Genomic DNA, 15,200 nt, shown 5'->3' on the forward strand with positions numbered 1-15,200 from the left:
GAAACTACAAATAAAGTGCACTCTAAAGCGGCATTTTCAGGTTTCGACATAGTCTTTTTCCTGCTAGATCTTCCTTCACTATCCCTAATATCTTTTGCTGTAATAAGACAATATGAGAAAATAAAATATGAAGCAAAAGGAAATATTTATTTTTTAATGTTAAAATAATGACAGTATACAATTAATTCACAAACAACACATTACTGACAGTAATCAGTTTAATTATATCAAAATCACAAATTAAAATTTGCAAAAAATCATACAAATTATAATCAAATGTCTAAGTATTATAATAATCTTAATATACTTAAACAATCTTAATAATAATACTTAAAGGCTAAACTCCATTATTTGGGTAACACTTGTTTCCGTGCAGTGTGCGTTGTCCTAAAACGGATTGATTATGCTGTCGAATGTTGTGATTGGGTGAAGGTGATTATTGTGAAGACATTTTCTTTCTGATTGATTTGTGTTGTCAAGGGGAGGGATGCTTAGCTGAGGCAGGGTGTTTTTCCCCCTATCCCGCTGTTTTAAAATCAGTAAATGAGTTCGCGATTTAAAAACAGAAAACACCTGTCAATCATTGATCACGAGTTTTACCTACTTAAATAATCTTATTATAATAATAACAAGAAAATGGAATATTTTTACTGGGGATATTTTTTCTGGGATTCCTGCAGCTGACACCTGGTTGAAAATCTCTTGGCAAACTGTTAAGAACTTATAATCCTGAAGCCATTTTTAATACAGATGAAACAGGGTTGTACTACAGGGCTACCCCAGACCACTGCATGATTTTTAAAAATTCCTCTGCATCTGCAGAGGAAAGAAGATAAAGGACAGGATTACAGTTCTTTTAATATGCAACATGACAGAAACAATCAAGATGAAGTTGTTAGTTATAGGAAAGAGTAAATTGCCTAGATGTTTTAAAGGAGCAAAACAGCTGCTTGTTGAATATGCCAATAATACCAATGCTTGGATGACAGCTTCTTTATTTGAAGACTATCTTCGTAAATGGAATTTGAAATTGGATAAGAAAAACACAAAAATTGCATTGGTTTTGGGCAACTGCCCAGCTCATCCAAAGTTGATTTTCAAAAACATTTAATTAGTTTTTCTACCTTCACATACCACACCACTGATTCAATCTCTCGACCAGGGAATAATAAAAACCTTTAAGACCTTTTATAGATCGGATACAAGGCGAAGAATCATCCAATCTATAGATGAAAGTTTGAGAACATCATCCGATATCGCAAAGCAGATAACTGTTCCAGATGCACTTCATATGACAATGAGTCCCTGGAATGAAGTTTCCAAAATCTTCATTAGCAACTGTTTCAAAAAATATGGATTAATTATTCATGATGGGCAACTAAGTCATGATACCGATCACACTGAAAAGTTTTAAGACATGGGTGAACAGGAGTTTAATGATTTGGTGGACATAGATGGTGATCTATAAGTTACTACAGCTTTATGAAGAAATTGCCCAGTCTGTTACTGATAATTTTGCCAAGGAGGAAAATGAACCCGAATGAATTCCAGTTCCAAAATGGCAAACCCACGAAGCTATAGTCATCCTGAGGAGAGCATTGGAAGAAACTGGTGCAAGTAATCGTGAATATAGACTGTTATACAATATTGAAAAATCTATAAATAGGCTTTGTAGTGATAATTTAAAGCAATCTAAAATAAGTGACTATTTTAAATTATAATCATATTACAAAGTGTTATGTTTAATTAATATGTACATTAATTAAGCTATATACGTAAGTATAAATTTATTTTTATTTTGCTAACCTGTGGATAATATTCTTCTGATTTTTACACATCATTTAATAAAGTGTAAAATTTGTGCTTTATATCTTTATTTTTATCCTCTGGATAATATTTGTTGATTTTTGCTTATTAGAATTGCCGTTTATTAGAATCAAAAATCAACTTGCAAACGTGATCAATATAACTGGTGCTTACTATATATATATATATATATATATCTCACTGATATTAAATATTATATCAAAACTAATGCCAGTAGCATGGTAAAACTGTTGAGCGAAAATAGTAAATTAAACATAATAATTAATCAACAGGGAGGGAGAAGAAAAGGTAACAAGACTAAAAATTGTAGCAGAACATCTCCAAATAATTTAGAAAATCCAATTGAAAATAATTAATTAATTTTAAAATCGAGTCAATTACATAAGAATTTAATGGCGCCCCTTGTAAGTTGCCAGTTCCAAATTACGTGAAATATCACAAATAGACTAAACTCACTACAATAAACTACAATAAAATAAAACCAAAATAACAAAAAAAGACTGACCATTATTCCCCATATCAACGGAGGCCCAGAAGGCCAATAATGGTCAGGGTATCACTGCATTTCAATCGCTAGACAAATCGCCACAAAGGCGAACCGATCGAAGGAGCAGTCCACCATCTGATCCCCCGATCGAACCGCCAATGCAGAGGATTTGAATAGCGGTGGTCCTTATGCAGTGAAAAATAAAAATATAGAACAGACAGACTAGCACTCCAGAGCAAAGCCACACCACTGACACAATGTAAGCTTAACCGGCTTATATAGACAAATAAATAAATAAAATACTATAGATGGCAGTATGGGCACAGCATTAGCATATCAAACCCACTACTACCATTTGATTTACATATATTAGCATAACGAAGTAGTTAAGAAAAATAGTCTTACCTTTGTTACCTTTTCTTCTCCCTCCCTGTTGATTAATTATTATGTTTAATTTATTATTTTTGCTCAACAGTTTTGCCATGCATTAGTTTTGATTTAATATCAGTTATATATTGGGCATCATGTAGAGGAATGTGCATTTTGCAGCCTCTAATGATAGCTTTATATTTATTTTCTTAATTTTCGTATTATATTTTTTACTAATTTTCTTAACTACTTCATTATGCTAATATATATATATATATAATTATATATATATATTTGAATAACATTTAAAATAGTTGGAAACTGAATCTGTCACAACAAAAATAAAATAAAAAAGGTATAGCAAACATCAGAGGCAGCAAAAAGCATATTCCTCTACGTGATGCTTGAAATATAACCATAAAAATAAATTAAAATAAGAATTAAAAATAATGCCAGCAGCATGGCAAGACAAGAGCAAAAATAGTCAAAATTAAGCATAACAATAAACCAACAGGGAGGGAAGAGAGGGGTAACAAGAGTAAAATCTCTGTTGGTGATATTTCACATAAATTTGGATCTGGTGCCTGTCAGAGGGGGTGCCGTTAAATTTCTATTTAATTGACTTTCAAAATTTAATGAATTATTATTTTATTATCCTTACATTTAGATGTTCTAAATTATTTTAGAGAGTTTCCGCTGCAATATTTTTACTCTTGTTACCCCTCTCTTCCCTCCCTGTTGGTTTATCGTTATGCTTAATTTTGGCTATTTTCACTCTTGTCTTGCCATGCTGCTGGCATTATTTTTAATTCTTATTCTAATTTATTTTTATGGTTATAATATATAAATACCATGTTTCTATATTTATATTTTAAAATATATAGCCTAATATTAGTGTGCAACCATAGCCTAAAAAGGGAACCAAATATCCACCATAACTAGCGAAGTCATACTTAATCTAAAATTAACATAATAACAAATCAAGAGTATCATGAGGCTGTTACTGCACAAGGCACGTCAACTTGGGGCTAGTGAATTTCAATGTATGCTATCAGTAATAACATGAGCCATCTGTTTCTGCGAGTTTCATGCCAGTCACATCATATTAATATATACCAAATATAGTATATAAAATAGCTGAAAAGTCAATTTTGAATTATTTAAATTTTAAATATATATATAAATAATATTTAAATAATGGCTTAAAAGTTTAATATAAAATAAGAAAATAAATAATAAGCTATCATTAGAGGCAGCAAAATGCACATCTTCCACATGAAGCCCTAATATATCCGATAATTCAAAATAAAACAAAATAAAATAAAACATAAGCCAGTAGTATCGCAAAAAAATGTAGAGTGAAAAATTAACATAAAATAACGTAATAATAAAATAAACCAAACAGGGAGAGGAAAGAAAAGGTAATAAGACATAAACAGTAGCCGTTAGTCCCCTATATAATTTAGCACTTTAAATCCAATTAATAAACCGATATAAAATTTAAAATAATGCCAATTATAATATGATTTAGCAGTACCCCCCCCTCGAAGGTACCAGTTCCAAAAAACTGTTCAGATCTTTTCACAGATAAGCTTGCTCTATTAGTTTGACAATTCATGGTGTATTTAATAGTAAGAAAAGGTGAGTGGGATATGCTGTATGAAGTAATGAAATTTTTGGATATGGCGTACACATGGTAAGAATATACCCAGATCCTTGACATAACGTGGCCTCGACAATGCTCCCCGCATACACATTACTCGGACTCCCTCCAGTCACTATCTGGCAGAGTAGAGGTAGCAAGATTATACATAAGCTGATCCGGAAGCCTCCTAGAGAGCTACCAATAAGTTCGGTCCGGTGTACTAACTAGCGGCCGGCCTGCGAACACCATTTTAGAGCTGTACCCTCGAAATGTAAGGAATATTGGATCTCGCCACAATGTTCATCATAACCTCAAAAGTCATCAACCATACTGCATGATGGAAGAGATAGGGAAGGGTTAATCGGAACTTAGCTCTAGAGACTAAACATGGGTTCCACCACTTCGAGCCTCCAATAAGCAAAGTGGTGGTATTGCACTGGTTGATGAGAGTCATCTACCACCTAGTACTGCCTGGTAACATAGAGGGGCAGCATTCCTCCATGTGATGTGGGCGCCACACCATGACCCCTGCTTACGTTGGTTCACACCTGGGTGGTCACCCACCATGTACTTGTGCGTGGAGGTTATTCCCAGGATTACTAACAGTCCCCCATCGTCAAGGTGCAAGCAGAGGATTTGGCTGACACAGACCGTCTGGACTTCACCGAAATTGGGTCCACTTAGAGTGTCACCCGAATATCAGTTCCATCAATGTTTTAGACTCCCAAGTAGCAAGTGCAGCTTGTCTGGCATATCTGAGAGAATGTCTGCGACAACCTCAAGGACATATCTGGTCTCAATTCTAATCATAACGATGTCCATTTCCACTTGCAGTCTGCCAAACCCCATGTACTTTTTCTGACAGAATCTCAGTTATCGGTTGATTCAACTACTGCTCATCTCAGATGCCTAAATTATTCGCTGTATGATTCCTTTCATCTCAAAGGTGGTACTTGTGCATATGTCCGTTCTGATATTACCTGTCAGAGACTTGACAATTTGGAATCTCCTCTCCTTGATCTTCTCTTGCTTAAAATCTCTCTACCTCATTGTGTAAAATTCATCTGTTGTCTCTACCGTTCTCCCAACTCCATTAATCACTTGGAGCTTTTTGACTTACTCTCTTCGCAACTTGATTTTCTCCAGTCCAACTTTCCTAACAGTGAGGTAATTTTTCTTGGTGATTTTAATGTTCACAACTCCATGTGGCTTCCGTTTTCTAGTCACACAGACCCAGCTGGTCGAGATGTTGAAGCTTTTGCAATTACTAATGACCTTGCACAGATTGTTCATTTACCTACAAGAATACCGGACAATCCTAATCATACAGCCAACACGCTTGATCTTTTTCTCACAAACAACCCTTCTAAGTACACGGTCGAAGTGAGAGGTCCTTTAGGCACTTCAGATCACAACTTGGTGATTGTTTCTTCTCCAATGGAACCTTTATCTCATGGATATTCCCAACCTAGTGTTGTTTGGCATTACAAGAATGCAAAATGGGATGATCTGCGAGACTTCTTTTCCTTGGTCATATTACTGTTTCAAAACTTCTGATGTCAACGTCTGCTGTGATCGTGTCAGTGAAATTATTCTTGCAGGAATGAAATCCTTTATCCCACACTCCACTTTAAAATCCAGTCTTTTAAATAAACCTTGGTTTTCCAATAAATGTGCTAAGGCTGTTCAAGAGAAGAATGTTGCATATTGTAATTGGCTTGTTTCTAATTCTCCAGTTTCATTTTCTGCCTACACCAAAGCTCGCAACAATTGTAAAGCAGTTATTAATCAGTCCAAACTAGTGTTTGAACAGGCTAAGAGTAGAAAACTTGCTTCTTGCCCTAATGATAGCCGAGCATTCTGGTCCTTTGCCAAAGCTATTGGCCGCAACTTTTGCCCATCTTTGCTCCTACCTCTGTCCAAACCAGATGGTTCTGTTGTCACTTCAGCCAAGGATAAAGCTGACCTGCTACCATCCCATTTTTCTTCCAACTTATGTATTAATGATCTTGGTAAAACACCTCCCACCATTCCCAACACACTCAATGCCATTCAACCCATTCAATGCCTCCTGTGGTCTTCCGTCAAAAGGATTTTGATGAATCTTGATGCTAAGAAAGCTCCAGGTCCCGATGGTATTTCTCTACTTGTTCTCAAAACCTGTGCTCCTGAACTTACTCCTATTCTTTACCGCCTTTTTTCACTTTCTTATTCCAAAGGTGTTTTTCCTTCTGTTTGGAAATTTGCTCATATCCAGTCAGTTCCTAAAAAGGGTGACAAATCCTTCCCATCCAATTATCGTCCGATTGCAATTACTTCTACTCTTTCTAAAGTAATGGAGAAATCAATTAACTGCCAACTCTTAAACTACCTAGAAACCTTCCATCTGATCAATGATCGCCAGTATAGATTCCGTCAGTGTCAATCCACTGGTGATATTCTGGCTTATGTTACCCATTTATGGACTAATTCAATGGAAAGGTTCGGTGAAACACAAGTAGTTGCTCTTGACATCTCAAAGGCCTTTGATCTTGTTTGGCGTAAAGGTCTTCTAAACAAGCTTCCATCTTATGGTTTGCCAACTGTTTTTAGTAATTGGTTATCCAGTTTTCTCTCTAATCGCTCACTGGGGGTGATGGTAGATAGCTCTCTGTCTTCTAACTTCTCCACTAATGCCGGTGTCCCCCATGGTTCAGTTCTTTCTCCCACTCTTTTCCTCTTGTATATTAATCGCCTTCTTCCACTGACTGGAAATCCTATCCGTAGTTTTTCCGATGATAGCACACTGCATTTCACTTTCCATTTTGAGAAACCTTGCCCTGCTTAATCAGCTTCAACTTCTCAAAAATCTGCTACCAATTCCTTAAATGCAGATCTTCAGATATTTCTCCAGTGGGGCAAAGACAACTTAGTTGATTTCAACCCTTCTAAAACTCAGTCTTGTCTTATATTTCACAAAAAGGATTCTTCTGCTCCTATGCTTATCTTTAGTGACACTCCGATTTCTAGGCAAAATGATATATCTCTTTTAGGGATTACCCTGTCTTTTAATCTCTCTTGGCACAAGCACATTACAAATATTGCTTCCTCTGCATCTAAAAAACTTGGTTTTCTCTTTTGCTCTCAGCGTTACTTTTCTTCCAAACAGCTGCTCACTCTGTATAAATCGCAAATCCACTCAGCCATGGAATATTGTTCCTACATCTGGGGTGGTGCCACCAAAACCTCTCTCAGGCTTCTTGATTCCATTCAGAAGAGGGCAGTTAGGTTAATTAATGATTCATCTCTAACAGAGTCTCTCCACTTGCTGTCTCATAGATGTACTGTTTCTGTTGCATGCCTCTTCTACAGATACTTCCATGGGCACTGTTCTTCTGAATTGCCTTCTATAATTCCAGCTCTCTCATTCAAAACAGTCCGAACACGTGCCGCCACCAACCAACATCCATTTACTGTCCAACTTTAAACTCACAGAACCAACTTTTCATCTTCATCGTATATTCATTCAACTGCCGTTTTCTGGAACAACCTTCCTTCATACATATTTCCTGAAAATTACAGTCTATAGAAGTTCAAGTCCAATGTCAACAAATATCTTCTTTCATCTTCTCAACCTCCAACCCAAGCACAGTACTAAAGGTTCTAATACCTCTCGTGTTTGGGGTTTACATAAAATAAATAAAATAATAAAAGAAGGAAAATTCTGAGTGTTTCATTGGATCCTGTAAGGTGGGGGAGGGGTGGGGAGAGAATGGTAAAATTTCAAAGAGATTTTTTCTATGAAAATGTTCCAGTTTCTTGAAAACATGATTGCATGCTTTAATGATAAATAGATGAAATAATGGTTGCATGCTGACGAAAATTAAAAAAAAAACTTTTTATAGTAGGAACATTTTACAGCACTCAATCAATTTTAAAATAAATCTATACTGTTCATAAAGAATAAATTAAGTAACCACTCCAGATAAGAAGTAAAACAAACAAGACAATTTGCAGAAAGTATATGCAAAATATTTTATCTGCTAATGCATGCAAATAACACCAAAATTGGGGTAGGTGGAAAGTTCATGCAACCTCTCCACAGGTTATTTTATTTTTTTAGAAAATAAAGAATTTAAATACGTATATTTGATATGTCTAAACGAATGCAATCAGAACCATAACAAATTAGTATGTAATTATGTTAATTAGTACTGACATTAGCTATAAAGTGCAAGGAAGAGGCTTTTGTTGCAACAATCAAAGAAAAGAAAAAATAAATAATAGAATAATAAAACAAAAATAATAATAAAAATAAATTAAAAAAATAATAAACTGTTTCTCTCCTCATAACTGTCCAGCTAGCCTCTGCATTTTCCCATGCTATCAGCTTCAGTTACCCATGGAAATAATTTAGTCATCTAGTAATTAATAACTTGCTGATTAAAAGAAAATTTCCTTATAATCCAGTTTAAATCTCTTTCCCCATAATTTACATTTATGACTCCTAGTTTATGAATAGTTTATAACATTCAAAATTTCACCTTCAAATTTTTTAACTTTCTTCTCATGGCCTTGTAAGACATTAATCAGGTTTCTTCTAAGGTGCATGTTGTCGAGTCACACTTGAAGTTTTTGCCTCACGTAAAAATATTTTTGTAGATCTCACCAAGTATGTTGTCCATCTTTGGACGCTTTCAAGGTCCGTGTCTTTTTTTTTTTGGTGCAGTCTCCATACTTGGATAGTATTCCAAGCGTGGTTTTACAATTGCCTTATGCAGTGAGATTATAATCCAGTCTCTACAAATCTATGTATATAAAACACTTAAGTATGCTCCCCAAATTTTCCAACAGCTAATTGTTGCCAGCACTGTTCACACGTTTCACCTTGCATGACCACCATACCGGGTATTCTTTATTAATTTTTGTACTAATGTTTTTCAACTGAAGAAAGGCAACCTATGCCTGAAAGCTATCGACGTATGTTTATTTTATCTGTCTTCAATTTTAATAAACCATTCTAAGTTTTAAGAAGCGGAAAAATACTGACCAGTGTGTAAGAACTTTGAGAAAATGTAGAAGAAATGCTAATGAAACATTAGAGGAAAGATCTAATAGACCAAGAGACTGAAACAAGACTCTACAACTACGAAGATGGACAGAAAACATTGAAGAAAGAGAAGCAAGATTGGAAATGAGATGGGCGAAATGTCATAGGACTAATCAAATAGAAGTACCGGATGCGAATAATCAACAAGCTGTAATTAATGTGGAAGAACATGACATATGAAATATGTATTACTACCGTAAGTATTGCAATGCAAGATATTGGGGACATGAGCTAATAAACACATCGAATAAATACTACATACTGTCATGATGGAAAGGTTTCACTTGACCCACTGTATGAGACACCTACTCTATTACAAGGGCTGCTTACAGGGGATAGACATGAAGCAAATAACTACAGAGAACACATACGAGAGTACAACTCAGTAATGGTGTTCGCATCAATGGGTGCAGAGATTAAGTCATCACCTGGAAATGGTCCATACTGTTTTAGAATACATGGCCAGATTTACCATTTGGTCTCACTGCTATATCCAAATATATGCCATAATCAGAAAGATGGCATATGTTATGTCAGGTACATCTAGTATTTGATAAATCATTAACAGGACACAACAGGCTTTCTCAGCTGGATGCATAAACTGCTTGGAAAACTTCCTGTCTGCTCATTATATTGTAGCTCCAAAATCCCTTTCTTTTCCCACTGTTTTTAATTCAACACTACTAAGTTTATAAGTTATTTTGGAATTGTTTCTCCAAATCCAAGACCTTGCATTTTGCTACATTAAAATAGTGTCCACTTTTCTTGACCATCCTTGAAGCCTGTCCAAGTTGCTCAAAGGAGTGTTGCTTGGCACTGATCATTAAGCACTCTTCACATCATCTGTAAATTTTGACATCGCACCCTCTATTCCTTCGTCAATGTCATTTAGGACAAATCAGAAATAATAGTGGTTCCGAAACCAATCCTTGGGGAAGCCACTTCTACAGTTAGACCAATCTGAAGAGTAACCATTAATTACAACCCTTTGCCTCCTGCCCTACACCAACCTGCAATCAATCTTATTCTGCTGAATCCCAAAACATTCCAGCTTGTTTGGTAACAATTTTTACAAAATAAATAAAACTTATGCAGACTCACCTGTATGTTGTTATAAATTTGTTTACATAACTCTCTACTAGGTGAAAGTATTAGTGCTTTAATATCCTGAGATGTGGCTACCTATAGAATAAATATATAAAACTCTGCATTACTAAAATGAAAAATTCATTAAAAAATATATATAAACTCAATGTAACACTTGTAATTATTTTGGAATTATCTACAAATCAAAACCTTTTTGACTAGGAAGAAAAGAAAAGAAAAGGAAAGAAGCATTTTTCTTGTATTATCAAGTTTCTTTTTCCAGGGTTGATACCACAGTACCCAGAGTGAATGAGTATGTGAAATATTTTGGATTTCAGGAAAGCTTTTGATACTGTGTTGTACAAATTGGATAAAAGGGTGGTTGAGTGGGAGAAGACAGAGTGGTAATCAATGGACACTGCTCTTCGTGGACTAACGTTATTAGTGGAGTCGTCCAGGGTTCAGCCCACTGTTGTTTTGTATATTTATCAATGATATTGATGAAGGTATATCAGGTTTAATATCCAAGTTTGCAGATGATACTAAAGTTGGCAAGGTTGAATGGGCAGTGTGCTACTGCAACAGGATCTAGAAAAGTTCAGCAGATGGGCTGAGAAGTGGCAACTGAAGTTTAACATTGACAAATGCAAAGTACTGCATAAGGGTAGAAGTAACCCCAGAGAAATGTACTGTGTGGTACTACACTTAGGGTGCCAGAAAATGAAAAAGACCTGGGAGTAATTGTGTAGTAAGATATGAAGTTTTCTGAGCAGTGCACACAGGCTGCCAGAGCAGGTCATGGGGTGTTGTCGATGATATACAGGAATTTTGCTAGTAGGGAAAAGGGGGTGATTATCCCTTTGTATAAGGCAATGGTCAGGTCACACCTTGAGTACTGCATACAGGTCTGGAGGCCTCATTTTAGGAAGGATGTAGAGTTGCTTGGGTGAGTACAGAGAAGGGCTAGAAGATTGGTGAGGGGAACGAAGGGAGCCTCTTCCAAGAAAGGTTCAAGTTCTGCAAATTGAAGCATCTGGAGACTAGGCACCTGTGAGGTGATCTGATTGAGGTGTATAAGGCCTTGAATGGGTTGAGTAGGCTCAATTCTGATGGGATTCTTCCTCTTGCTCAGATTACGAACCTGAGGGGGGCATAAATTCAAATTGAGGAAAGACAGTTGTAAAACAGATGTTCGGAAATTTGTCTTTAGCCAGCAAATAATTGACTGCTGAAACAAACTTCCACCTGTCATTGTGGAAGTTGGTAGCTTAAATAAATTCAAGGAGGAACTGGACAAACTTTTAGAGGGAATGGATGTGTGAAATGATTTTTTTTTGGCTGATGCGACACAAGCACTTGCTTTCTTGCATCACATGTCTCTATTACTACTACTACATCATTTGGAATCACTGTGAAATGTTAAAATAAAATTAGTAATATTGTGATTTTGCTGCATTAGCTAAAAAAACAATAAATATAATAATAATAAAGAAATAAATCAAAAATAACAATATTAAGAAAGATATAAAAAATAAAAGTAAATATAAAAATAGACTATGTGCTTCCCTCCTTATGTAGGTAACTATCCAGTTGACCTTTGAATTTCTCCAAGCTATCAGCCTCAACAACCCACACAGGTAACTTTCCAGCAATCAATGACTCACTGACTAAAAGAAAACTTTTTGTAATCCAGTCTAAGCCCCTTCTCCCATAATTTGATTTAAAGGCCCCTAGCTCTGGAATCATGTAACAGCGAAAAATTTTCCTTCATTCATTTTACTATTCCCTCTCAGAGCCTTATAGACCTAAATCGGGTCACCCACTAAGGAGCCTGGTTGCCAAGCTCTTAACCCACAAAAATCAGTCTTTCCTCATATGCTTACCATGCAGTTGCATGTCTTTGGACCCTTTTAAGAAGTTTAATGTCTTTTTTTTTTGGCAAGGTCTCCATACTTGGGAGACAGTATTCCAAGTGAAGTTTTAAAATTTCCCTATACAGTGAGATTATGATTTCCCTATCTCCTATGCTATTGTTCAATAAATAATTTATGGAACAACATGGGCTTTCCTGGTTGCCTCTCGGTCAGAGAACTTCATGTCTATCCATATCATAACTCCCAGATCTCTTTCTTCCTCTACTGTTTTTAATTCAACCTCACAAAGTGCATAAAGTTATTTCTGGGCTTCAATTCCCCAAGTGTAAAACTTTTGAAAAAAACAAACAAACAAAAACATAGCTGCCATTTATCATTAACCACTCTCCAAATCTTTACATTATCCGCAAATTTTGATGTAACACCCTTTATCCCCTTGTCAACGTTGTTTATTAAAATCAGAAACAAAAGCAATCCAAGAACTGATTCATGGAGGACACCACTTCTGATGTTACACCTACCTGAAGAATCATAGTCCTCTGATTTCAACATGTTCCAGCTTATACAGTAAGTTCTCAATGTGCAATCTAAATAAAATTTTACTCATGGATGTAGGAAATAACATCCATGAATAGGATTGTAGCTATGTCAAAACAGCTAACCAGGTTAGTTAAACATGATTTTCTTTTAACAAAACCATGTTGTGTGTCCTTCAGAATGTATGCCATTTCTATCTAAATGTACCTGGATTGTACTCTTAATCACTGCCTGCAAGCAAGGCCAGATTTAAACTTGCTGTGGCCCTAAGCTATAGGGACACAGCAAGTTTAAATGAGCAAGTCTATATAAGGCCCGCCTGCCTCCACCAAATAATAATAAATTAAATTTTTTTAAATTAACCATGATAGCCAAAACCATAACAAAAATTATTTCAAAAATTATTATAATTTTGTATGTTTACAGTTCACCTGCGATAATATTAAAAAAGGATTTTTTAAGATGGAGTGAGACTTCTTTAGCTTATATGTAAATCCGATTCTGCCTCCAAGATTTTCCCAGCCACCAAAGTCAGATTGACTGATCTGTATTTATCCAATTTGCTTTTAGAGCTGCCTTAATGTATTGTTGATTGCACTTCTCTAGTCCAAAGGAATCTCTCTTAAGTCCAATGATGCCCTCATAATTAACCTTAATGGTATACACACTCTGGCTACTCCCCTCAAAATTACTGAGCATATGGCATCAACCTTTAGGAGCCATACCTGAACTTGGACTCAAAGTTTTTCTAATAAACAACATCTGTAATTTTGAAATCACTAATTTTATATATCTCAGCCTTATTCATACAGTCACTTTTCGCCACAAAGGGCCTTTCATCAGTAAAGATCAATAAGAAGTACTTATTTAATCCATCTCTACATGTAATATAAAATACCAACCATAGAGTTCAGCAATATTCGGAATAAAATTTTATTAACTGACATATCTATAAAATAAACTATCTTTTGACTAAATATGGATAAGGAAAGAATTGATAAGAAAGAATAAAGCATTTTAGAAACTCACAAAATTATTGCAGTGCACTGCATTTTTAACCTGCAGGTGAAAAATGCAAATATTTTACAAAAACGGATTCTCAGTATGGAATAAATTTATAATGCTTTAATATAATATTCTCACATGCATGAGTAATCATGTATCAAACTACATCACACAGTTAAGTTCAAATTACCTTTGTTTTGGATGCAAGAATTTGTTGAATGACTGGTATCACAAAAGCACCAGTCTTTCCTGATCCTGTTCTAGCTCTTGCCAGAATATCTTTTCCTCCAAGAGCCAAAGGAATTGCTTTTTCTTGGATAAGTGTTGGCTTTTCCCATCCTAACTGTGCAACGGCCTATTTTAAATAAATAAAAAAGGTCAATGAGCAAGGTGTCTGATAAATTAAGTATCTAGTATAGTAAAGCTAATTTGTTCTTTATTTGAAAAATAGTATCTGGAAAGCAAGAATAAGTCCAGTCTTCATGCTGATGAGGTAACAATAAGGAAACAAGTGGAATCCAATCTTGGGGGAGGCAGGGAAATAAAACAGCATATGAAAACTATTCTGTTTACAGATAACACTTTGATAATAGAGAGCTATTAAGTGTTCGATAATTCCTATATTCTATTATATTATGAAAACAACAGGGATTACCTTTATTTTTGATATAGGATGCTTCTTTTCCAACCAACTCTCCTAGTCCAACGTGCTAACAATTCTTTGTGAAGGCAATATAAATTAAAAAAAAAAAAAAAAAAAAAGTGAAACATCTTCCCCACTGTCAGAACAGTAGTGTTCAGACTAATCTGTCTCAATATTGAGCACTCAACTCAACTTGTCTTCAAACACCATACCTTTGCCAGCAAGGAAAACATTACGTAGATTGACATTAAAATTTAAAGGTCTAAAAAGCTTAATAAATATGGGGCGATTATTCTCTTTGATTATTATAATTTCCCCATATTCATTAAGCTTTTTAGAACCCTAAATTTTAATGTCAACCTACAGGAATGAAGAGAATAATCGCTCCATATTTATTAAGCTTTTTAGACCTTTAAATTTTAATGTCAATCTATGTAATGTTTTCCTTGCTGGCAGAGGTATGGTGTTTGAAGACAGAAGTTGGGTTGCACGCTTAATATTGAGACCGAGGGGTCTGAACACTACTGTTCTGACAGTGGGGAAGATGTTTCACATTTTTTGTAAAATTTATATTGCCTTCACAAAGAATTGTTAGCATGTTGGACTAGGAGAGTTGGTTGGAAAAGAAACTTTTCTGT

The 15,200-nt window shown here is 35.3% G+C and overlaps 1 protein-coding gene across 1 annotated transcript in view; it reads right to left on the reverse strand.

Annotated features, from left to right (window-relative positions):
- The window catches only part of Ddx56 (putative ATP-dependent RNA helicase DDX56), a 96,233-nt gene that overhangs the window by 65,484 nt on the left and 15,549 nt on the right, over positions 1-15,200 (reverse strand). The window contains exons 2-3 of the mRNA XM_090372038.1: positions 14,110-14,274; positions 10,519-10,599 (exon numbers count right to left, since the gene is read on the reverse strand). Of these exons, the coding sequence (XP_090228164.1) occupies positions 10,519-10,599; positions 14,110-14,274 (246 nt within the window). The remainder of the gene's footprint in view (positions 1-10,518; positions 10,600-14,109; positions 14,275-15,200) is intronic.

The sequence above is a fragment of the Mastigoproctus giganteus genome, chromosome 4, assembly GCF_048544385.1.
Source record: "Mastigoproctus giganteus isolate SK-2022 chromosome 4, ASM4854438v1, whole genome shotgun sequence".
Taxonomy (NCBI): domain Eukaryota; kingdom Metazoa; phylum Arthropoda; class Arachnida; order Uropygi; family Thelyphonidae; genus Mastigoproctus; species Mastigoproctus giganteus.